This window comes from Nerophis ophidion, linkage group LG11 (genome assembly GCF_033978795.1).
Source record: "Nerophis ophidion isolate RoL-2023_Sa linkage group LG11, RoL_Noph_v1.0, whole genome shotgun sequence".
NCBI classification, from domain to species: Eukaryota; Metazoa; Chordata; class Actinopteri; order Syngnathiformes; family Syngnathidae; genus Nerophis; species Nerophis ophidion.
This window is the reverse complement of record NC_084621.1, coordinates 65,698,605-65,722,874: the sequence shown is the minus strand read 5'-3', so window position 1 is coordinate 65,722,874 and position 24,270 is coordinate 65,698,605. Positions and strand designations below refer to the sequence as shown.

Here is a 24,270-nt window from a genome sequence, read left to right as displayed (position 1 = left end):
GCCCGATTGGTACCGGGCCGCAGAATAATTTTTTTATTAATTTTTACTAACAAAAAAAAAAAAAAATTTTTTATTTTTATCAAATCAACATAAAAAACACAATATACACTTACAATTGGTGCACCGACCACAAAACCTCCCTTTTTCATGACAAAAACGTCCCTTATTCATGACAAAGAAAAAAAAAAAAAAAAAAGGATACCATACACCCCCCCACCCGCCCCTACCACCCCCCCATCCGGGCCGCGGGACTAATTATTAAGCGTTGACTGGTCCGCGGGTACAAAAAGGTTGGAGACCACTGCTTTACAAGACACACATGATCAGCCCTCATCAAAACATAATGTTGTAGTTTTCTCTTTTTTTTGGGTGTCACTATGTAAAGCGCTTTGAGTCACTTGAGAAAAAGCGCTATATAAATATAATCCACTTCACTCCACTTCACTTGACAGGTGGTCTAATATTATATGTATTATGCACTTTACATTAGCTTGGTTTTAGTGTGTAAATGCCCATACATTTTTATGTATACCGCCCTTGTTTGGACACACACAATTTTACTGAATAGGCCGCTAAGCAATTGATAAAGTTCCAATGCAAATAAAACAAAACCACTTACGTTTAGACACATATATTCTGTACAACTAAAAGACACAGTATAACCACTCATTTAATGTCAGTTTTTAAGTCCTTAGTATTTAATGCTGGGGTGCCCATTACGTCGATCGCGAGCTACCAGTCGACCGCGGGGGGTGTGTCAGTCGATCTCCAGCCAGGCTTTTAAAAAAAATAGACCTAAAAATTAGTGATCATCAATCTTCACCAAGATGTCACTTAAATGACATTCACGGTACCGGAGGGTCTTGTGAGATGACGCTGGCTGCTGCAAGATCATTATTATGAAAATATGACCGAGAGGAAGGCAAGAAACACTTTTTATTTCAACAGACTCTCGCGCCGTACCTTCCGTCAAAACTCTAAAGGCCGACTGCACATTTCCTATCTTCACAATAAAAGCCCTGCTTCATGCTGCCTGCGCTAACTAAATACAGAGTCTCAGAAAACTGGCGTGCACAAGCGATCCCTCAGAAAGCTGGCGTGCACATCACTTGTGCACGCCAGCTTTCCGAGACTCTTATTTTGTTAGCGCAGGCAGCATGAAGCAGGGCTTTTATTGTGAAGATAGGAAATGTGCAGTCGGCCTTTAGAGTTTTGACGGAAGGGACGGCACGAAAGTCTGTTGAAATAAAAAGTGTTTCTCGCCTTCCTCTCTGTCATTTTTTCATAATAATGAACTTGCAGCAGCCAGCGTCATCTCACAAGACCCTCGGGTGCCGTGAATGTCAATCAAGCAAGCTACGGAATTTGCCGCCAATGTTTTTCTTGTAAAGTGTATGGAAGCTGGATGAATTAGATGCCAAAAATCAACCACTTTCATGTGGTATTGTACAGAAAGGACAACTTTTTTTCTCCTCCATTTGAAAATGTGGGCGTTATCATCATTACTGTCTGATTCCAATCAATGCAAGTCATCAGAATCAGGTAATACACCAACTTATATCCTTGTCTTTGTGAAAGAAAGACATCTATATGTGTTACACATGCTTGTATTATCATTAAACACATTTAACTTGTTTACAAAAATGTCTCTTTCATAAATAAATAAATATAAATGATATATATAAATGAGGTAGATCCCCTCGAGTTGGTCAATTGAAAAGTAGCTCGCCTGCAGAAAAAGTGTGGGCACCCCTGATTTAATGTCTTACTTAGCTAATACTACCGAGAGATAAGTTCTTTATGTCTCTTACAATTAATCTCATGTATTTATTTCACTTGGTTTTTCATGTTAGTACATCTGTTTTACACTGTATCACAGTCAACAATTGCAATGCTACTGGCGAACGACCCCAATATAGTTGTATCAGATAATTGGCTTCACTAATTGCTAACACAAAAATCATAGTAAGAATAACTTACATTCTAAAAAAAAAAGCTAGTGTTGGATTAAAGGGGACCTTTATGCAAAACCAACTTTTCATACCTATTGGTACCTGTTTTGTGTAATTGGGATCTGCATAAGTCCAAAAAATGTGAAGTCAAACCTTTCAGGTTCAAACACTGATGACATCTATTAAACAGACAAGAAGCAAGGAATCATGCAGAGACAGAGTTACATTTTTCCCAATTGAGGAGAGATGTTTTTGGGCTGTACTCTAGTTACAAATCCAAACTACGCTTTAAAGTCCAGCCCATGTGCTTCTTCTATTTATTTGGGAGGTCCCTAGTTACATTACTGAAGCTGCCGCTGAAGGAAGGGGGTAATCTCAACGGCTCCAGTTTGACACAATATTTGACTATTAATGAAATGCAATTGTGCTGACACTCGTAATATCGCCCTGTCTCTGCTTTGTCTGCAACACGGCACTCGATATTTGGACCTGGCAGTCAGCAGGCCGATTCTGGAAACAAACACTGATAGGAGACTGGCTTTGCACAGATAGAAAAAGTACAACTTCAGCACAATTGATAATAACTATAGCAACCGCCCTTAAGCGTAAGAGTTGTGTGATAATATATACATAATTATTCCAACAAAACCACAGAGACATGTCAGTAATATTTTTAAAACAATCTTGCCTTCCTTCATACTTAATCTTAACGAGCCGCTTGATATTTGCCCGATTTGTGATGTTTTTCCCTAGTGTGACATCAGCGGATATCTCGAACTATCAATCAATCAATCAATGTTTACTTATATAGCCCTAAATCACTAGTGTCTCAAAGGGCTGCACAAACCACTACGACATCCTCGGTAGGCCCACATAAGGGCAAGGAAAACTCACACCCAGTGGGACATCGGTGACAATAATGACCCAGTGGGACGTCGGTGACAATAATGACTATGAGAACCTTAGAGAGGAGGAAAGCAATGGATGTCGAGCGGGTCTAACAGGATACTGTGAAAGTTCAATCCACAATGGATCCAACACAGCCGCGAGAGTCCAGTCCAAAGCGGATCCAACACAGCAGCGAGAGTCCCGTTCACAGCGGAGCCAGCAGGAAACCATCCCAAGCGGAGGCGGATCAGCAGCGCAGAGATGTCCCCAGCCGATACACAGGCAAGCAGTACATGGCCACCGGATCGGACCGGACCCCCTCCACAAGGGAGAGTGGGACATAGAAGAAAAAGAAAAGAAACGGCAGATCAACTGGTCTAAAAAGGGAGTCTATTTAAAGGCTAGAGTATACAAATGAGTTTTAAGGTGAGACTTAAATGCTTCTACTGAGGTGGAATCTCGAACTGTTACCGAGAGGGCATTCCAGAGTACTGGAGCCCGAACGGAAAACGCTCTATAGCCCGCAGACTTTTTTTGGGCTTTGGGAATCACTAATAAGCCGGAGTCCTTTGAACGCAGATTTCTTGCCGGGACATATGGTACAATACAATCGGCAAGATAGGATGGAGCTAGACCGTGTAGTATTTTATACGTAAGTAGTAAAACCTTAAAGTCACATCTTAAGTGCACAGGAAGCCAGTGCAGGTGAGCCAGTACAGGTGTAATGTGATCAAACTTTCTTGTTCTTGTCAAAAGTCTAGCAGCCGCATTTTGTACCAACTGTAATCTTTTAATGCTAGACATGGGGAGACCCGAAAATAATACGTTACAGTAGTCGAGGCGAGACGTAACAAACGCATGGATAATGATCTCAGCGTCTTTAGTGGACAGAATGGAGCGAATTTTAGCGATATTACGGAGATGAAAGAAGGCCGTTTTAGTAACGCTTTTAATGCGTAGAAGTGCTTAGCGCGAGTCCGCCATTGTAGTCCGACATAGTTGTCGATAAGTGCCTTGTTTTTCTCTATCTCCTTGTTGTGGTACAGACTGTCTCGTACATGCACATGCATTCTGAAGGGACGGTCAGAAAGATGGTCTGTAAAACATAATGTATGTAAATTTTAGACCAAAGAACCACCCATACATGTAGAAAAAAAATATCATAATCTGACCCCTTTAAGCAAGTGATTGTACATATAAAAGGCCTTATATTATCGTCGTTACCTGCTGTAACCCTTTACATAATAACCACTTGCATGCAAGTAGGCAGGGTGTGTAGTACTTGTTAGGTAATACATGCATACATCTGCGCCTTTGTTTATGAGGGAGATCAGCTGTGAGTGTCACCCTCCCCCCTAACGCTGCATTGCTGATCTGTTTGCAGCGCTGTGCCAACCCACAGGGGATCCATCTTCATCCATTCACCACTCCCAGGCCTGATTGCCAAGCAGGGTCTTTGTGTCCTTAAATAGACTTTGACCGAAAAGAAGCTAATCAGCGTTGATTCCCAGGAATAGGAGTGGGCGTTGATACCTATTTCACCGATTCCGATTTCATTTTCCATTCTGCTAAACGCTTAGGTTCTTCACCGATATTTATTTTGAAAACCAAATACACTAAATTGTTTTTCAATATGAAGGAAATGAATACGGTCACCCTTGTTGACAACCAACACGAGTCCCCAATGCGGATCCACTAAATAGTAAAAATGAAGGGGCCATAGGAGTAATTTCCATTAACAAATGGTTTGTTTATGTTGACCTGTGTTTTAGTTCCGCTAACTTCGTCATTATCGCTAAGCAACGAACAACAAAATAACTCTTGTTATACAGACAACCCAAACGTATAGAATAGGATAGGATAGACTTTATTCAACCCACAATGGGTAAATACTGTGGTTGATGTGTAGATTTGCACATACACACACAAAATATATATATATATAGATATATATATACATTTTCTACTGCTTGTCCCTTTTGGGGTCGCCAGGGGGTGCTGGAGCCTATCTCAGCTGCATTCAGGCGGGGTGCACCCTGGACAAGTCGCCACCTCATCGCAGGGCCAACACAGATAGACAGACAACATTCACACACTAGGGCCAATTTAGTGTTGCCAATCAACCTATCCCCAGGTGCATGTCTTTGGAAGTGGGAGGAAGCCGGAGTACCCGGAGGGAACCCACGCAGTCACAGGGAGAACATGCAAACTCCACACAGAAAGATCCCGAGCCCAGGATTGAAGCCAGGACTACTCAGGAATTTCGTATTGTGAGGCACATGCACTAACTCCTGTAACACCGTGTTGGCTATACACACAGTGGGGCAAAAATGTATTTAGTCAGCCACCAATTGTCAAGTTCTCCCACTTAAAGGAATGACAGAGGTCTGTAATTGTCATCATAGGTACACTTCAACTGTGAGAGACAGAATGTGAAAAAAAATCCAGGAATTCAGATTGTAGGAATTTTAAGGAGGTTTTGGCTCAAAATCTCACGATACATGACCCCAATTATTCTTTCCTTAACACGGATCAATCGTCCTGTCCCCTAAGCAGAAAAACAGCCCCAAGGCATGATGTTTCCACCCCCATGCTTCACAGTAGGTTAGGTGTTCTTGGGATGCAACTCAGTATTCTTCTTCCTCCAAACACTATGAGTTGAGTTCATACCAAAATGGATACATGGATGATACAGCAGAGGATTGGGAGAATGTCATGTGGTCAGATGAAACCAAAATAGAACGTTTTGGTATAAACTCAACTCGTCGTGTTTGGAGGAAGAAGAATACTGAGTTGCATCCCAAGAACACCATACCTACTGTGAAGCATGGGGGTGGAAACATCATGCTTTGGGGCTGTTTTTCTGCTAAGGGAACAGGACGACTGATCCGTGTTAAGGAAAGAATGAATGGGGCCATGTATCGTGAGATTTTGAGCCAAAACCTCCTTCCATTAGTGAGAGCTTTGAATGGTTGACCAAATACTTATTTTCCACCATAATTTACAAATAAATTATTTAAAATTCCTACAATGTGAATTCCTGGCTTTTTTTTTCACATTCTGTCTCTCACAGTTGAAGTGTACCTATGATGAAAATTACAGACCTCTGTCATCATTTTAAGTGGGAGAACTTGCACAATCGCTGGCTGACTAAATACTTTTTTGCCCCACTGTATATATATATATATATATATATATATAATCCATAATATATAATCCATCGCTGTTACTCTGAACAGGATATGATCATCATGTACAACATGTGACGTTTGTGTGCCATATTGGTAATTCCACAGAGGTTAATGGACCTCTTCCAATAACTAACACGCTCTTCACTAGCTCGATGAATAGTATTTTCCCTAAATGGCCTGCTTTAATCCCGTAAGCGCTTCCACGTTGCCATGTAACAATGGAGCACTGTACAGGCTGTAGTCCTGCAGTCATGATGCAGCAAAATGAATGACATTGTGTGAGTGTTGTTATGTAACAAATACACAGCGTAGCTTATACTGCAGTCATGGCAGCTGTTCATGGGCAGGATGAAAGTGCATATAGACCTCCCAATAGCTTGACACAGTCATGTGACACATTTCCTCTTGGTTTGGCCTGAAAAGCACAGTATTAGGCACAGGGAATTTGTTGTGAAGTGAAGTGAAGTGAATTATATTTATATAGCGCTTTTCTCTAGTGACTCAAAGCGCTTTACATAGTAAAACCCAATATCTAAGTTACATTTAAAACCAGTGTGGGTGGCACTGGGGGAAGGTGGGTAAAGTGTCTTGCCCAAGGACACAACGGCAGTGACTAGGATGGCGGAAGCGGGAATCGAACCTGCAACCCTCAAGTTGCTGGTTGCCACCAACCGAGCTATGCCGCCCCCAATAGCTTGACACAGTCATGTGACACATTTCCTCTTGGTTTGGCCTGAAAAGCACAATATTAGGCAGAGGGAATTTGTTTGTGTGCCTATATATTTCTACTAAGATGTTTGGTCTGGTTGAGTTCAGTTGGCATTTCACTAGAGTCCCAAAATTTCCGTGTGATGCTCGTTGCAATTTTACACTGCTACTCCATTTGTAGGCAGTAAATACAGAAGTTACAATCGACCAGGAACGAAATTTGGATTTCAAAACTGGGGAGGACACAACTGGTTCGTGTACAGGGGGCATGCAATTTTTGGAGTAATATGAATAGAAAACAAACTGTTCAATCATGTATTATTTTTCGGCCTTGCTGCTTACGTGCAGTGATTTCTCCAGATTCTCTGAACCTTTTGATGATATTACAGACCGTAGATCAGACCTGGGCAAATTAATGCCCAAAGGCCACATGCGGCCCGTTAAGCATTTCAATCTGGCCCGCCGGGCATTCCCGAACAATTTTTTGGGATTTTTAAGATGGAAAGTGTAGCTGCCATTATGATGTGCAGTGATGTTTTCAAATGACTGTAAGTTTTGAAATATACACAGTATTTCAATGGTTTGAATCTGCGCTTTTACTCTATATACTAGTTACTTTGGTAATTGAATTAGTTACTATGGTAATTTACGTCACAGCAGCTCAGACGAGGCACCAAACAGTGTGGGCGGGGAACGTTTCCACAGAGTGTTTCCAGAGCGACCAGCCTGAAATGCGGGTGAGATTTTTACATCAAAGTTCTAAAGCTTAGTGATATACCAACCTCTTCACCTCCGTTGTGTCCTGAGCAAGACACTTCACCCTTGCTCCTGATGGGTGCTGGTTAGCGCCTTGCATAGCAGCTCCCTCCATCAGTGTGTGAATGTGTGTGTGAATGGGTAAATGTGGAAGTAGTGTCTAAGCGCTTTGAGTACCTTGAAGGTAGAAAAGTGCTATACAAGTACAACCCATTTATTTTATATATATTAGATACTGTATATCAGATTGTATATGGGGTTCTTTTTACCCTTCGCGTTCATATTTCGCTGTTTGCTGCATTTTTGTTGCGTTTCACTGGATTGTAAAATATGTCAATCTAGAGGGGGTGTTACGCTCATATTTTGTCAATATTCTGTGTTTTATCGTTCATAGAAGAGTGTAAAATTCCCTTATATTTTTTAAGGCGGTCCGTCATAACGTTTTTAGCATTCAATCAGACATTGTTGGGAGGTTTTGTACTAGTGTTCCTAAAAATACATATACCGGGCCCCGAAACACATTTTTTTCTCTAAATTTGGCTCCCGAGTCAAAATAATTGCCCAGGCCTGCCTTAGATGGTGAAATCCCTAAACCCCTTGCAATAGCTCATTGAGAAATGTTATTCTTTAACTGTTCGAGCATTTGTATATGCATTTGTTGACTAAGTAGTGACCCTCGCCCCATCCTTGTTTTTGAATGACTAAGCACTTCATGGACGCTGCTTTTAATACCCAATCATTGCACCCACCTGTTCCCAATTAGCCTGTTCATCTGTGGGATTTTCCAATGCGTGTTTGATGAGCATTCCTCAACTTTCTAAGTCTTTTTTGCCACTTGTGCCAGCTTTTTTTGACACAGGCATCAAATTCCAAATGAGCTAATATTTGCAAAAAATAACAAAGTTTTTATCATTTGAACGTTAAGTACCTTGTCTTTGCAGTCTATTCAGTTGAACATAGGTTGAAGAGGATTTGCAAATCATTGTATTCTGTTTCTATTTACGATGTACACAACGGGGGGCTTCACGGTGGCAGAAGGGTTAGTGCGTCTGCCACACAATACGAAGGTCCTGCAGTCCTGGGTTCAATCCCAGGCTCGGGATCTTTCTGTGTGGAGTTTGCATGTTCTCCCCGTGAATGCGTGGGTTCCCTCCGGGTACTCCGGCTTCCTCCCACTTCCAAAGACATGCACCTGGGGATAGGTTGATTGGCAACACTAAATTGGCCCTAGTGTGTGAATGTTATCTGTCTATGTGTGTTGGCCCTGCGATGAGGTGGCGACTTGTCCAGGGTGTACCCCGCCTTCCGCCTGATTGTAGCTGAGATAGGAGCCAGCGTCTCCCGCGACCCCATAAGGGAATAAGCGATAGAAAATGGATGGACAACATACCAAACTTCACTGGTTTTAGGTTTTGTAAATAACTTTACTTAGTTTTTTCAAGATGGCATAATTATTTAGTTTATTTTTTATGTCCTAGCTGGGAATAGAACCACGTTCGCTGGAACAATAGACATTGTACTTGTTTGTGAGTCATATTGCCGTGTAGAGGTCAACTTGCTCTAATCTTGCATCTAGCCGGTGATTGCTTGGCTGCTGCGTGCTGTCAATCATTGTCACATTGGCAGGAAAGCACCCCTGGAAAGCCAACCAATAAGCTTGTAGGACCAGCTTTAGCCTGAGAGCCCGTTTTGCACCTGGCGCTAGTGTTTGACTTGTCTCCTTTCAATAGCGTAACATTATTGTTGGACCTTTAAAAAGTGCGGTAGACAAAAACTGCCTTTTGAAAAAGTGCAGGGGACATGTACCCCTGTCCTCCACCCAAATTACATCCATGGAACTGACCATAAATATGAAGTGTGGGAACACACATAATTAACACTAGTGAATGAAAAAGAAATGTACGCAATCCGTGCCCCTTGTTTAGAGATAAGGTTTGCTTAATGGTTGTATCTTTTTGTGTTATTCAGTGGTCACACCACATTATTTAAGTGTTTGATGCAGTTATCACGACTAGCATTGGGGTTCTACAATACAGACAATATACTGTAGAAATAAATGAGATACATTTGGCTGAGGATAGAGTTTGTATTGTGATAATGCATGTTGATGACACATTTTACCTGATTCCAAATGTCACCTTTTTCTATTCGCCAACAGAACCTTCGTAAGATGGAGGAAGACGCAACAGTAGGAGCCAGCAGAGACCTGGATGACCTGCAAAACGCAGACTGGGTAATGTATACGAGCTATCATTGATGTTGACTGATCAATAATAGACATCTCACCGCTGTTATTATGTTTTATCCCAGTCTTAGACGACCTTTTTGTCGCATCCAGACCATAAGCATACCAATTCACATATCGCTCTATACCAGGGGTCGGCAACCTTTAACCACTCAAAGAGCCATTTTGACCCATTTTACAAAATAAACAAAACAATGGGGGCCACAAAACCCTTTTGAAATTTAAAATGAAATAACACAGCATACAAAGTTTTTTTTTGCTTTGTGCTATGTATAAACCAGGGGTCTCAGACACGCAGCCCGCACCTTTATATGAAAATGTAATATTCATATAAAAATGTAATATTCATATAAAACTCGCGGCCCGCGAGTTTTATATGAATGCCGCTTGACAACATCACAATTGCCAACCATCCCAATTTATCAGGGCAACTGTTCTCTCGACTGTCTGCTGCTTTTCACCCAAACCACGGCATTCGGTGATGACATTGTGCTTAACACCTTTTACAACCGTAACAAACAGCTTGTCAGCCTATTTACATATTGTATGTGGCTTCTGCAGACACACGTAAGTGACTGCAAGGCATACTTGTTCAACAGCCATACAAGTCACACTGAGGGTGGCGGAATAAACAACTTTAACACTCTTACTAATATGCGCCACACTGTGAACCCACACCAAACAAGAACGACAAACACATTTCGGGAGAACGTCCGCACCGTAACACAACATAAACGCAACAGAACAAATACCCAGAATTCCATGCATCCCTAACTCTTCCGGGCTACACTATACACCCCCGCCCACCTCAACCGACGCACGGAGAGAGAGAAGGGGGCGGGGGGATTGGTGGTAGCGGGGGTGTATAATGTAGCCCGGAAGAGTAAGGGACGCATGGGATTCTGGGTATTTGTTCTGTTGTGTTTATGTTGTGTTAGGGTGCGGATGTTCTCCCGAAATGTGTTTGTCATTCTTGTTTGGTGTGGGTTCACAGTGTGGCGCATATTAGTAAGAGTGTTAAAGTTGTTTATATCACAACCCTCAGTGTAACCTGTATGGCTGTTGAGCAAGTATGTCCTGCAGTCAGTGTGGTAACGGCAGCCGCACACTACATGTGACCGGCCGGCTCTCAGTTAACATGGTATGAAGGCGCACGCGACAGCATGCTCTAGAGAGCGTTAATGTTATTGTAAGAACAGCATGCCGTCACGGCCCGCTCTCAACATTGTTGTCCGGATGGAAATATGGGAGATATTATCCTCGGGAGATTTCAGGGAGAGGCATTGAAATCCAGAAAAATGGGGGGGTCGGTAAGTATGCAGTTGAGCCACATGAGAGTGATCAAAGAGCCGCGGGTTGCCGACCTCTGCTCTATACCAATATTTCCTGTTCTCCCCTCTTAATGTCTTTTACTTCCCTTGTCAGGCTCGATTCTGGGTTCAGGTGATGAGGGATCTTCGAGACGGAGTCAAGCTTAAAAAGGTGCAGGAGCGCCAGTACAACCCTCTGCCCATTGAATACCAACTTACCCCCTACGAAATGCTTATGGATGACATCAGGTCCAAACGCTACAAACTGCGCAAAGTCATGGTTAGTATGCCCTCTGGCCAACTTGTTGATAGGAGGATGAACCTGTCTGTTTTGAAGGGCAGCATGGTGGTTGTGTGGTTAGCACGTCTGCCTCACAGGCTGCCAAGTGTTGGACCTTGGACTTTTTGATTCAGACGGGCCCACTACAATTCTGACGCAGACACTTTCCCAACGTGCACTATTGATGTACGTCGTCCCTCGTTTATCAAATCCGATCCACTTTATTTATAACGCACCGTTAACAAAAAAACTGATTCCAGCATGCTGCACATAAAACAAACCTAAAAAAGGTCATTCAATTAAAAGCATTTAAGATGACAATAGTTACAATTATATATATATATATATATATATATATCACTCAATCAATCAATGTTTACTTATATAGCCCTAAATCACTAGTGTCTCAAAGGGCTGCACAAACCACTACCACATCCTCGGTAGGCCCACATAAGGGCAAGGAAAACTCACACCCAGTGGGACGTCGGTGACAATGATGACTATGAGAACCTTGGAGAGGAGGAAAGCAATGGATGTCGAGCGGGTCTAACATGATACTGTGAAAGTTCAATCCATAATGGATCCAACACAATATATATATATATATATATATATATATAATTTGTTTTTTAAATTATATAATGAACAAAATCTAACACTAATATTAATAAAAACACCAAAATAAGTAACAACTAATCTAGAAAATATAATAAAACAACACAGAGGACCACGCCACTCCCGGCGATTTAAAATCCAGAAAATAAAAGTGGGTTTTAAGACAAGCATTAAAACATTCAACAGTGGGGGCCATCGTGACATGAGGGGTCAGACCAAAAAATAGTTTAGGGCCCACAACAGAGAAGGCCCTGTCTTCTTTAGTGTTAAGTCTGGTCTCAGGTACCACAAGTTGGAGCTGGCCCTGAATCCGTAATGCAAAAGCTGGAGCATACATTTGAATGAGGTACGTGATGTACTTTGGGGCCAGTTCATTCAAAGCTTTAAAGTACCATTAGAGTGGAAAAACCAGTTTCCTCTATATAGAAGCTATCATCGTATATATCTGATGTATGACACCGAAAGACGAATAAAGTTTGCAAACAAATAGATATGATCAAAATAGTATTAATCTTACAGAGATTCCCGACCCATTTTGAGAGATAATGAGCTAGCCAGACACGTAATCCGTGACGTAGAGGTAGGAACTGCAGATCCCTTCCCCAGCAACAACCATGCAAATCATGCAGACTTTGTGACAGCCAACGATGATTACGTTGGGAAAAAATATGATCCAGAACCTTATATTGTTGATCTTGAATATAAGGAGGATGAGCTACAAGTTTTAGAAGCTCTGCTAAACAGATCCAGCTTTAGTGAAACACTAAGTATCATGTAGAAGTATTGCTAAAGCAAAACAATAAATGCAAACTACAAGCATAATGAAACGATAGCTTACTGTACAATGTCTGCTCTTACTTTGACTGATAGGATGTCCATATTTTCCAGTTTATATGAAGAATTAATCTTGAGCCACACGACGGGTTAACAAAGAAGTCTCCCTGCAGACACCGTCTTCGGTTGTGTGTGTTTGTCTGCATCTCCGGGTAAGAATTGAATGTAACTGATGAATAACTTCTAGATTTATGGCTATTATCCAGACAAGAAGAATGATTTATAATCTAAAATCACTTTGACGAGCCGAGACGCGATGATGCAGGAGCAGCAGGACGTCGTAGCTCACAGTAAAAGCAGCAGAGGGCTACTTTGCTGTGTGTTATCAATCGTCTGCTAAAAAATTGTTTGTCTGCGTTAGCTCTTATAATAACAACATCGCTAATATAAGCAGCCCCAATGATAAAGAAACACTGAACTGTAATACATACTAGACATAAGACTTGATTGAATACCTGGCGTTGACCAAAATATGCTTAAAATAGTTTTTTTGGGCAATGTAGTAAAGCCGCAATATTTGAAGCCTGATGTGTGTACATACAAACACACGCCCTAAATAATCCAAACATAATATGTGTGAACTGCAATTATAGTATTTGGGGAATATGTCATTTGTAGAGATGTCCGATAACCGATAAATGCTTTAAAAAGTAATACCGGAAATTATCGGTATCTGTTTGAAAAAGTGTAGAGCGCCAATAAACCTTAAAGGCACTGTCCATGCGTACCGGCACAGTCACACACAAGTGAATGCAATGCATACTTGATCAACAGCCACACAGGTCACACTGAGGGTGGCCGTGTAAACAACCTCAACACTGTTACAAATATGCGCCACACTGTGAACCCACACCAAATAAGAATGACAAACACATTTCGGGAGAACATCCGCACAGTAACTCTACATAAAGACAACAGAACAAATATCCAGAATCCCTTGCAGCATTAACTCTTCCGGGATGCTACAATATACACCCTCGCTACCACCAAACCCCGCCCCCCCCCAACCCCAATCTACCAAATTCGGAGGTCTCAAGGTTGGCAAGTATGCTCTAGTATACTCTGGACGGAAGCTGTGTGCCTTTGTTGTTTTTGTAGCTGTTGTTTGGAGGCATGTTTAAAAAAAATAAGTATAGTATTTCCCATAGTTGTAATGAGTATCAGGATTATCTCAGGGAGAGCATGTCCCTAATTCCAAGCTGTTTTGAGGCATGTTAAAAAAAATAATGCACTTTTTGACTTCAATAATAAATATGGCAGTGCCATGTTGGCATTTTTTTTCCATAACTTGAGATGATTTATTTTGGAAAACCTTGTTACATTATTTAATCCATCCAGCATGGCATCACAACAATATTAGGCCTAATAATGTGTTGATTCCATGACTGTATATATCGGTATCGGTTGATATCGGTATCTATGATTAATATCTGATATCGGCAAAAATGCCATTATCGGACATCTCTAGTCATTTGTTTGCTGTGTGTCTGTTTCAGGTGAATGGTGACGTACCACCCAGGCTTAAAAAGAGTGCACATGAAGTCATACTGGAGTTCATTAGATCCAGACCCCCCCTTAACCCTGTGAGTGAAACTAAACTCTTACTTCTTCACTTTGCCTTCTTCTGCAACTTGTGACATTGGTAATCAGGCACAACAGACCAGTGTACTGTCTTTTTATGAGCTCATCGAGTAGACAACTCTTCCACAACAAGGCAGTCATTGATCATGAGTCAAGAAAATCGATGCAAAATTTAACCCCCAGAAAACTGACAATAAATATCCAATCTCTTTCACTTAAGTGTGGGATTTATTTTTTTAAATTGATAGGGGTTGGTTTTCGTACAACAATATAGTGCTTAAAAATGTGAATAATGGAAGCACTCTTCAAAATGACTATTTTTTTTTTACAGAGAAGCATTACAACTGGCCCTACACAATTATTAAATTAATTTTAAATGGTTAAATATGTACACTAAGGAAGGGATTCATATGGCCCTAATCCTGGGTGGGTGGAACCCGCCTAATAGGAAGGTGGGGGGGCTAGTCATTTTGCAATGCAGTCTCCTGAAAATGATGGAAAGCGTCACAAAACATGGCAACAAATGCTGCGGTCAAAGTTGTATTTGCCACAAAGTGCATTTTAGGATTTTCAACACTCTGTTGCTAACACTCTACTGTCATCTGGCGGCTAAAGTGGATAGTGCACCCCCTAATTCGTCACGTTTCATGTCTCAGGTAAACTGCAACAAATTGGGCCATATGAGTCCCCTTCCTACTGTAGGTAGTGAATTAGTGAAGTGAATTATATTTATATAGCGCTTTTCTCTAGTGACTCAAAGCGCTTTTACATAGTGAAACTCAATATCTAAGTTACATTTAAACCAGTGTGGGTGGCACTGAGAGCAGATGGGTAAAGTGTCTCGCCCAAGGACACAACGGCACCGACTCGGATGGCGGAAGTGGGGATCGAACCTGGAACCCTCAAGTTGCTGGCACGGCCACTCTACCAACCGAGCTATACCGCCCCAAGAAGACGACGTTGGTTCTCCGGAATATACATTAAATAAGTCTGGCTGCCTGGTCCTTAGCTTTCTGCAAATTAGGCCCCTAAAACACTTAACTTGAATACCTCTGTCGTATCTCAACCAAACTGGGTGATTAATCTGTGTTGATACTCATGAGAGATGTGCTGATCAATCAGCCACTGTTCAGTTTCAGACGATTTTCTTGAAAAAGTATGTGATCACCATTGCCAATTAATGCTTTTTACTGTGGATCAAAAACACTGATCCCCTCTAGGTGAGACTATTTATTTTTAACACAGTGTCACAGTTAGTACATGATATGTAAGAGGAGGACGGATCCATCCATAAATTCAGCATGGGTAGTATCAGTATATGATTATGTGAGTAAGTCGAAATTTTAATTTTCCTCAAAATAATTTATTTGTTGTTTTGTTGGTGATTACAAACTTGTAGATTATTTTCCATAGACACAATAAGACTTTGGGGGGAAAAAACAAGTGGTTTAAATGAATGGTAGATAGTAGTTTTTACGTTTGTTTAGTTATTGTGTACTATTGACTTTGTTTTGCTCAAACAATTATTTGTAATAAAGACAATGAAAAACTAGTTTAAATATTGTGTAGATATTGTTAAACTGTCAATAGCACTCACCATAAATAAATTGAAAAATTTACAGTTAGTAAATATGATCGGTATTGGTATCGGCCGATCTCGCTCAAGGACGATCGGTGTGGAAATCAGCAGAATAAACCCTGATTGAAACATTCTTATTATTCGATGCCGACTGTTTTATTGAACACCTGCACGGGTTTTTTTGGTCAAAGCATATCAGTAATTATCCTATATTTGGAAAGGTGTCTGCACGTAAACTCAAGCCACCAACACAGCCTCCTCCTACGCTTCATGAAAGGATACTCAAGGAAATTAAATCTGAGAGGAAACTACGATCCGTGTCTCCCGATCAGATCCGCAGGGGCCGACTGGGTAAGATCTTCAACTCTTATCTCTCATTGTTTTCTTTCTCATACAACAGCTGACCAATGGGTCTCACCACCAAAATAAAAGCCCGACATGTAATTTGTTTTAATAAATATTGATTTCTCATGAAACTACAGTAAAATTAAACACTATGCACAAATTACTTACAAATCCCAAACTGCTTTCTGCACTTGATGCACATGCAGCCTCAACTGTCTTTTGCTTTGCAGCTATCACCTTTTTATTGCTTTACTAAATACGCTACAGGTTTTCCATAACGTCTGGAATTATAGATAGATAGATAGATAGATAGATAGATAGATAGATAGATAGATCGATAGACAGTACATTATTCCAAAAAACAGTTTAAATACATTAATAATTAATACAAATTAATATATTCATTTACTTGGCAGACCCTGTAATGTTTGTTGGCTTTTTAATGGGATTGTGCTGAAAATCTTAATATCCCCTCGGGGATTATTAAAGTATTTCTGATTCTGATTATTTAAACCAGGGTTCTCAAACTCAATTTACCTGGGGGCCACTGGATGCAGAAACTGGGTGAGGCTGGGCCGCAAGAAAAGATTTCTTTAAAAAAATCTAACATGCACTTTTTAATGAATTCATCTTCCTTCTCACCCTATCTCCCTTAGAGATAGGGTGAGAAGCTCTGCCATCCGGGAGGAACTCAAAGTAAAGCCGCTGCTCCTCCACATGGAGAGGAGCCAGATGAGGTGGTTCGGGCATCTGGTCAGGATGCCACCCGAACGCCTCCCTAGGGAGGTGTTTAGGGCACGTCCAACCGGTAGGAGGCCACGGGGAAGACCCAGGACACGTTGGGAAGACTATGTCTCCCGGCTGGCCTGGGAACGCCTCGGGATCCCCCGGGAAGAGCTAGACGAAGTGGCTGGGGAGAGGGAAGTCTGGGTTTCCCTGCTTAGGCTGTTGCCCCCGCGACCCGACCTCGGATAAGCGGAAGATGATGGATGGATGGATGGACCTTCCTTGAATGGTTTTCCCGCCCTAGCAACATACTTGCCTACTCCCGCGATCTTTCCGGGAGACACCCGAATATCAGTGCCCCTCCCGACAATCTCCCAGGGCAATCATTCTCCCGGATTTCACCCGGGCAAAAATATTAAGGGCACTGCACTTAGTTTCCTCTACACAATCTGCCGTCTCTTCCACTTTCCCAGCGTACAAACAGTATGCCGGCCCAGCCACATATTGTATGAGGCTTCTGCAGACCCACGGAAGTGACTTCAAAACATACTTGATCAACAGCCATACAGGTCACACTGAGGCTGGTCGTATAAACAACTTTATCACTGTTACAAATATGCGCAACACTGTGAACCCACACCAAACAAGATATTGACAAACACATTTTGGGAGAACATCCGCACCGTAACACAACATAAACACAACAGAACAAATACCCAGAATCCAATGCAGCCTTAACTGTTCCGTGCTACAATAGGGGGCGGGGTTGGGGGCGGCGGGGGTGTATATTGTAGCCAGGAAGAGTTAGGGCTGCATGGGATTCTGGGTATTTTTTCTGGTGTGTTTATGTTGTGGTACGGCGCATATGTTCTCCCAAAATGTGTTTGTCATTCTTGTTTGGTGTGGGTTCACAGTGTGGCACATATTTGTAACATTGTTAAAGTTGTTTATACGGCCACCTTCAGTGTGACCTGTGTGGCTGTTGATCAACTATGTCTTGCAGCCCCGTCCTGCGTCTATAGAAGCTAAACACAACATGTGGCTGGGCTGGCACGCTGTTTTTACAGGTTGAAGAGGACGCCAAAGGCAAGTGCCTCCACAGTGTCCCCATGATATTGTTATCCGGGTGATGTTCGGAAGAATGATTACCTCTGGAGGGGCAATGAAAATTGGGAGTCTCCCGGAAAAATCGAGGGTATACAAGTATGACGATGTAAAGCGCCATTCATATCAAAATTGCGGGCCGCACCAACATTACATTTTCACATTAAGGCAAAATAATATAATATTTGCGTGTTTGAGACCCCTGATTTAAACCAACAATTTTTGCAACGCAAACAAGTAAATATGTTTTTTATATGCAGCACACGATAACAATAACAGTACATTCATTATAATAATCTAAAATCACAATACCGGTATATTAAATCACAAATAAAGATATGGACACATTTACCGTCACATTTGTCATATTTGTACATTTTTAGCTATATGCGTATCAAACATGCGTACAGTATTATCTAAAGTCCCGTCGGATGTATTTTTTAATAGGATTTTTATCATTTTTGCCAGTTTGTCCTGACTTTAGGGGACACCTTGTACATAATGTTGTTAGCAATACAGTGAAAGTCAAATTTGAATGTCTACAATGCAATATAGGAGACATTTACAATGCTAACATCAGCTGTTTCTAGTTGTTGTGACAGTATCTCTAGTATAACAAGCCTTCTGCATTTCAATCTAAAAAGTATGACGCATACGCATATTATTCATAATAAGCTCCTAATCAAATTGACTGTCACATACCATGACTTTCTCGTTGCAGTAATTCGACCACTTAGCATGTCTTTCAGTTTTGATGCGTCAGGTAACGTTCCTTCTCCTGCTGCTTACCTGGCTTTTACTTATTTCATACTCTTTTTCCTTTTCTCACTTGCTATGGCTGTTCATCTGCTGTACAAACACATAAACACACAACCATCTGCACACTGCATTCATAATCTCATGCTTTAGTGGTTTTAGTGGTTGTGCTGATGTGAAATGTGATGCAGGAGAATATTCAGTAGGGGGGAATGTAAATGTGTGACACCAAACATATTATGATTGACTAATTACAGAAATTAGTCATTTGAAAATAAAAACAACAAAAATTCAGCAATTTCTAAAAAGTCATTTGGCTGTTTTCTGTATATTAATACTCTGTTTCATACATCCATCCATCCATTTTCTACCGCTTATTCCCTTTTGGGGTCGCGGGGGGCGCTGGCGCCTATCTCAGCTACAATCGGGCGGAAGGCGGGGTACACCCTGGACAAGTCGCCACCTCATCGCAGGGCTGTTTCATACATGCTTCCTGTAATTACAGTGGATCAATGCTTTCCATGATGCTGGTTGACATCAGATTTGTTTGAATTACAGAAAAAATTATTTTGCGGCATGAAACTCTTGCTATTTTGAACAACATTGTAACGTTCTTAATGGCCAAAAACTGTAAAAAAGATGTTATCAACTAGGGCTGCGACTTTTTGGGTGTGCCACGATTCGGCTCAATATTGAATCTTGGGGTCACGATTCGATTCAAAATCAATTATTTTTTTCAATTCAACATGATTCTCGATTCAAAAACGATTTTTTCCCGATTTAAATGGATTCTCTATTGTTTCAATACATAGGATTTCAGCAGGATCTACCCCAGTCTGCTGACATGCAGGCAGAGTAGTAGATTTTTGTATAAAGCTTTTATAATTGTAAAGGACAATGTTTTATCAATGATTGCAATAATGGAATTTTTTTTTTTACTATTAAACAAACCAAAAATATGACTCATTTTATCTTTGTGAAAATATTGGACACAGTGTGTTGTCAAGCTTATGAGATGCGATGCAAGTGTAAGCCACTGTGACACTATTGTTCTTTTGTTTTAATTTTTATAAATGTCTAATGATAATGTCAATGAGGGATTTTTAATCACTGCTATGTTGAATTTATAACTAATATTGATACTGTTGTTGATAATATTCATTTTTGTTTCACTACTTTTGGTTTATTCTGTGTCGGCGTTTGTGTCTTCTCTCAATTGCTCTGTTTATTGCAGTTCCTAGTGTTGCTGGGTCAGGTTTGGTTTTGGAATTGGATTCAGTTGTTATGGTATTGCTGTGTATTGTTTTGTTGGATTGATAATTTAAAAAAAAAAAATTTTCAAAAAATGAGAATCGATTCTGAATCGCATGTGAGAATCGCGATTAAAATTCGAATCCATTTTTTTCCCACACCCCTACTATCAACTACAATAAAATGTGCATACAATTTAAAATATTTTTCTAAAAAAAATGTGCAACTAAAACGTACTAAAAAAAAAAAAACAATTGATTGATTGCTGCACTGGTAGCAATGAAAAAAAACAACTGGCACTATCAGCTAACCTTAGCAACTGACCCACCTCTATTCTATCCTAACTTCTTGGAATGGACTTTTGGGCCTAATACCTGGACAGGTTTGATTTTTCTGTTCTGTTATTTCTTGCCTGTTGTCAAAATTATTTTAGTGTTGATTACCATGCAGGTATTGCTTGGATTATCGCTTTGATGCTTTAGTGCAGTACACTGAAGTCTCGCTAAGTAGAGCAAGTCCAATGTGTTATTTTGCATACTAAAACGTGCCCGTTCAATGTCAATATACATGTGTCGACAGCTTGTGTCGACATAAAACTTGAGACTTTCTGTGAAAAATGGTTTTGTTTTGTTTATTATTAACTTCATCATTATGGCTAAGCAGTGTGAACACTACGATCAGCTGCTGGGGTCTGCAACCTTTACTATCAAAAAAGACTATTTGCTGCATATTCCATTAAAGAAAAATGCTATGGAGCCGCAAAATGTACACAGCTTAGAAACTTTTTTTATTTATTTTACAGGAAAAGCAATCTGTACAGGTGAAAACAAAAACTTTCTTTTTCCCCTATAAGATTTTTGAATTTTTTGGGCAAGTATTCATGGTTAGCTCCCTTGAGGGGTTGCACACTTGTGAAAGCTGAACTGAGACATCTTGCAGTCTCTTCTACTTGCCTTCCTTGGTCTTAGAACTCAGCCTGTGTGCGTTCACGGCCTCACAGACAGTCGGAAATTATAGGACTCTTTAAAAATGCAAGAGCAAAAATGCAATTTCTCACTCAGGGCTTAAAAAAGTCTGTGGTAGCCACAACAAGGAGGCAGAAGAGCCACATGTGGCTCCAGAGCCGGTGGTCGCAGGTCCTAAAACGTGCACAGAATTACTTAATGTCCAGTGCAAAATAAGTCTAAAAATAAAAGCACAGCAGTACTAACCTGGGTTGTACAACAGCAGCTAACAAAATGCACATATTTGAGAGTATAAATATCGTGTGAAAACCAGGAATTTAAATCCGAACATACACAAATGCAGAAATTGAATGTGGGAAAAAAACTGCCATACTTTAAAAAATCTAACTTCAAAAGTAAATGGGCAAGTAATGGTAATTTATTTTTCAATTATATAACTGAAAAATAAATTACCATTACTTGCCCATTTACTTTTGAAGTTAGATTTTTTAAAGTATGGCAGTTTTTTCCCCCACATTCTATTTCTGCATTTGTGTATATATTGTGTAATTTTTCAGTTATATAATTGGGGCTTCACGGTGGCAGAGGGGTTAGTGCGTCTGCCTCACAATATGAAGTTCCTGCAGTCCTGGGTTCAAATCCAGGCTCGGGATCTTTCTGTGTGGAGTTTGCATGTTCTCCCCGTGAATGCGTGGGTTCCCTCCTGGTTCTCCGGCTTCCTCCCACTTCCAAAGACATGCACCTGGGGATAGGTTGATTGGCAACACTAAATGGTCCCTAGTGTGTGAATGTGAGTGTGAATGTTGTCTGTCTATCTGTGTTGGCCCTGCGAGGAGGTGGCGACTTGTCCAGGGTGTACCCTGCCTTCCGCCCGATTGTAGCTGAGATAGGCGCCAGCGCCCCCCGCGACCCCGAAAGGGAATAAGCGGTAGAAAATGGATGGATGGATATAATTGATTACGTCAACAATTGTTTATGTCAAAGTGAGTCAGCCAGTCGCAACATAAACAAGTTCCAATGCAGTGTTATTTTTTTGTTTTGTTTTTTTGCTTTTTTTGCATCGCATTCATCTGTTCTGATTATTGTTACTACAAAGACTTGAACCGTTTTCTTAAAGCACCGTTATGAGGACAACATTTGAAAATAAATTTTCATTACTCCTGTCAGACTACATGAACAGGATTGTGTCACAAAACATGTCTGGTTAGGACTTCTGCTCTGTTTCCAATTTAAAAAATTGAGTACGCCAGCAAACTGTGACTCCCATCTTGGCCAACGTCTTCAGTCGTCGCCATTCTACATTCTGCAGAAGGGTTTTTCATTGCTACGGGTGACTTTGCACAATGTATTCAGGATGCTGACAGAGTAGTGTGCAGGAAACACTAAGCACTGTACTTGGTGATGTATTTTTAATCCACCAGAAACACTGTTTTCAAATAGCCAATGACACAAATGTGAATGAGATATTAAGGGTGTCACTTCCCTCTTACAGAAGCAAGGTCTCTCATCCCGACATATTCTCATCCCCAGTCATTCATGCTCTCTGGTTATTCTGTGTGTGTGTTACTCCACTTGCACTTCTGGGCCCATTGTGTTGTTTAATGGTATCTTTTAGTTATTTACTATTCACCTGGCAACAATTCAAACTATGCTTTTTCTTATTGGTGTGCAATATTCACAATACAATGGATTCAATAATCAAATGTATAATACAATCGATAAAAGGTACCTGCAAAATTGCAATGCTCAGTTTTTACGCTCTTTACAATAATTTCGCCACACCCAATGTTTGTGACAATCATTGGTAGTTTAACTTTAACTTATACTTAGCTAATGACTTAGTTATATTGTTGTATCTTATGGTAAATTTAGACGATATCCAGTTCACATTTCAATTAATTTCTGTTTGGTTTAGAAACCAACTTTTCTTTGATTAAGCCAGGGGTCGGCAACCCAAAATGTTGAAAGAGCCATATTACACACAAAAAATAAAATAAAATAAAATCTGTATGGAGCCGCAAAAAATTAAAAGTCTTATATAAATGTTATAATGAAGCCAACACATGACGTAATTTTCTATATTAGCCTACTATCAAAATGACTTTAAAAGTCTTATATAAGTGTTATATGGAAGACAACACATAATGTAATGGTCTATATTAGCCTACTATCAAAATGACTTTAAAAGTCTTATATAAGTGTTATATGGAAGACAACACATAATGTAACGGTCTATATTAGCCTACTATCAAAGGCTGACGCGAAACTTCGTTGACAGAAATGTTGTATTTTAATTTTTATTCTACACATTTTTACAACATTAGAAATCATTAGTAAAATGGAGGCGTCTCAGAGGGTGAGATAACTCCTGGAAGTGACTGTCTTAGAATGGCCAAAGGTATAAATGTGTGTGTCCAGATTCAAGGAAATGGCAGGCTGTTTTCTTCTAATGGATTTATTACAATCTTTGCAAGCGAGGTGATGTTTGCTGTGGTCTGGAACAACATGGCACACAAACAGCTATTAGAAATGCAGCTAATATTACGTACAGATAATGTGTCATGAGACATGCAAATATAAATTAAATACAGAGGACATTAGTGAAGGAAATTAAATGAGCTCAAATATAGCTACAAACGAGGCATACTGGTGCAATATGTACAAGCATTTAGTCTAAATAGCGTGTTAGCATCGATTAGCTTGCAGTAATGGATTGACCAAATATGCCTGATTAGCACTTCAGCAAATCAATACAATCAACTAAGCTCACTTTTGTGCATTCACGCACAGCATAAAACGTTGGGTGGACAAAATGAGAGAAAGAAGGAGTGGCATAAAACACGTCCTTCTGTGGCAGCATCAGAGAAAGTTGTACATGTAAACGAACTACAATGAGTTTTGAGAATTCGCTGAAATTAGTAGGACAAAACGGAGCTTGCCAAATACTCTCATCAGTGAAGCATGTTTAATACAAACAGTGGGATTTCTAACTATTAGTAAGGTTTGTGTCATGTTTGTTCTCCTACAGAAAAAAAAATATATATTTTTTCTTCATCTTTTTCCATTTTCACACATCTCTGAAAGCAGTCCAGGGAGCCACTAAGGCGGCGCTAAAGAGCCGCATGCGCCAGTTGCTGACCCCCGGATAAAGCAATGTTTTCCAACAATTGTCTTAACACAATAA

At 40.5% G+C, this 24,270-nt stretch overlaps 1 protein-coding gene across 3 annotated transcripts in view; it reads left to right on the top strand.

The window, feature by feature from the left end:
- spire1b (spire-type actin nucleation factor 1b) overlaps nt 1-24,270 on the top strand; it is a 106,361-nt gene that overhangs the window by 57,644 nt on the left and 24,447 nt on the right. For 2 of the 3 annotated variants that reach the window (XM_061916508.1, XM_061916506.1), the window contains exons 5-8: nt 9,654-9,728; nt 11,166-11,330; nt 14,276-14,362; nt 16,161-16,290. In XM_061916508.1, the coding sequence (XP_061772492.1) occupies nt 9,654-9,728; nt 11,166-11,330; nt 14,276-14,362; nt 16,161-16,290 (457 nt within the window). Of the gene's footprint in view, nt 1-9,653; nt 9,729-11,165; nt 11,331-14,275; nt 14,363-16,160; nt 16,291-18,835; nt 18,878-24,270 lie in introns of all 3 variants that reach the window. The other variant, XM_061916507.1, reaches the window with a different exon arrangement.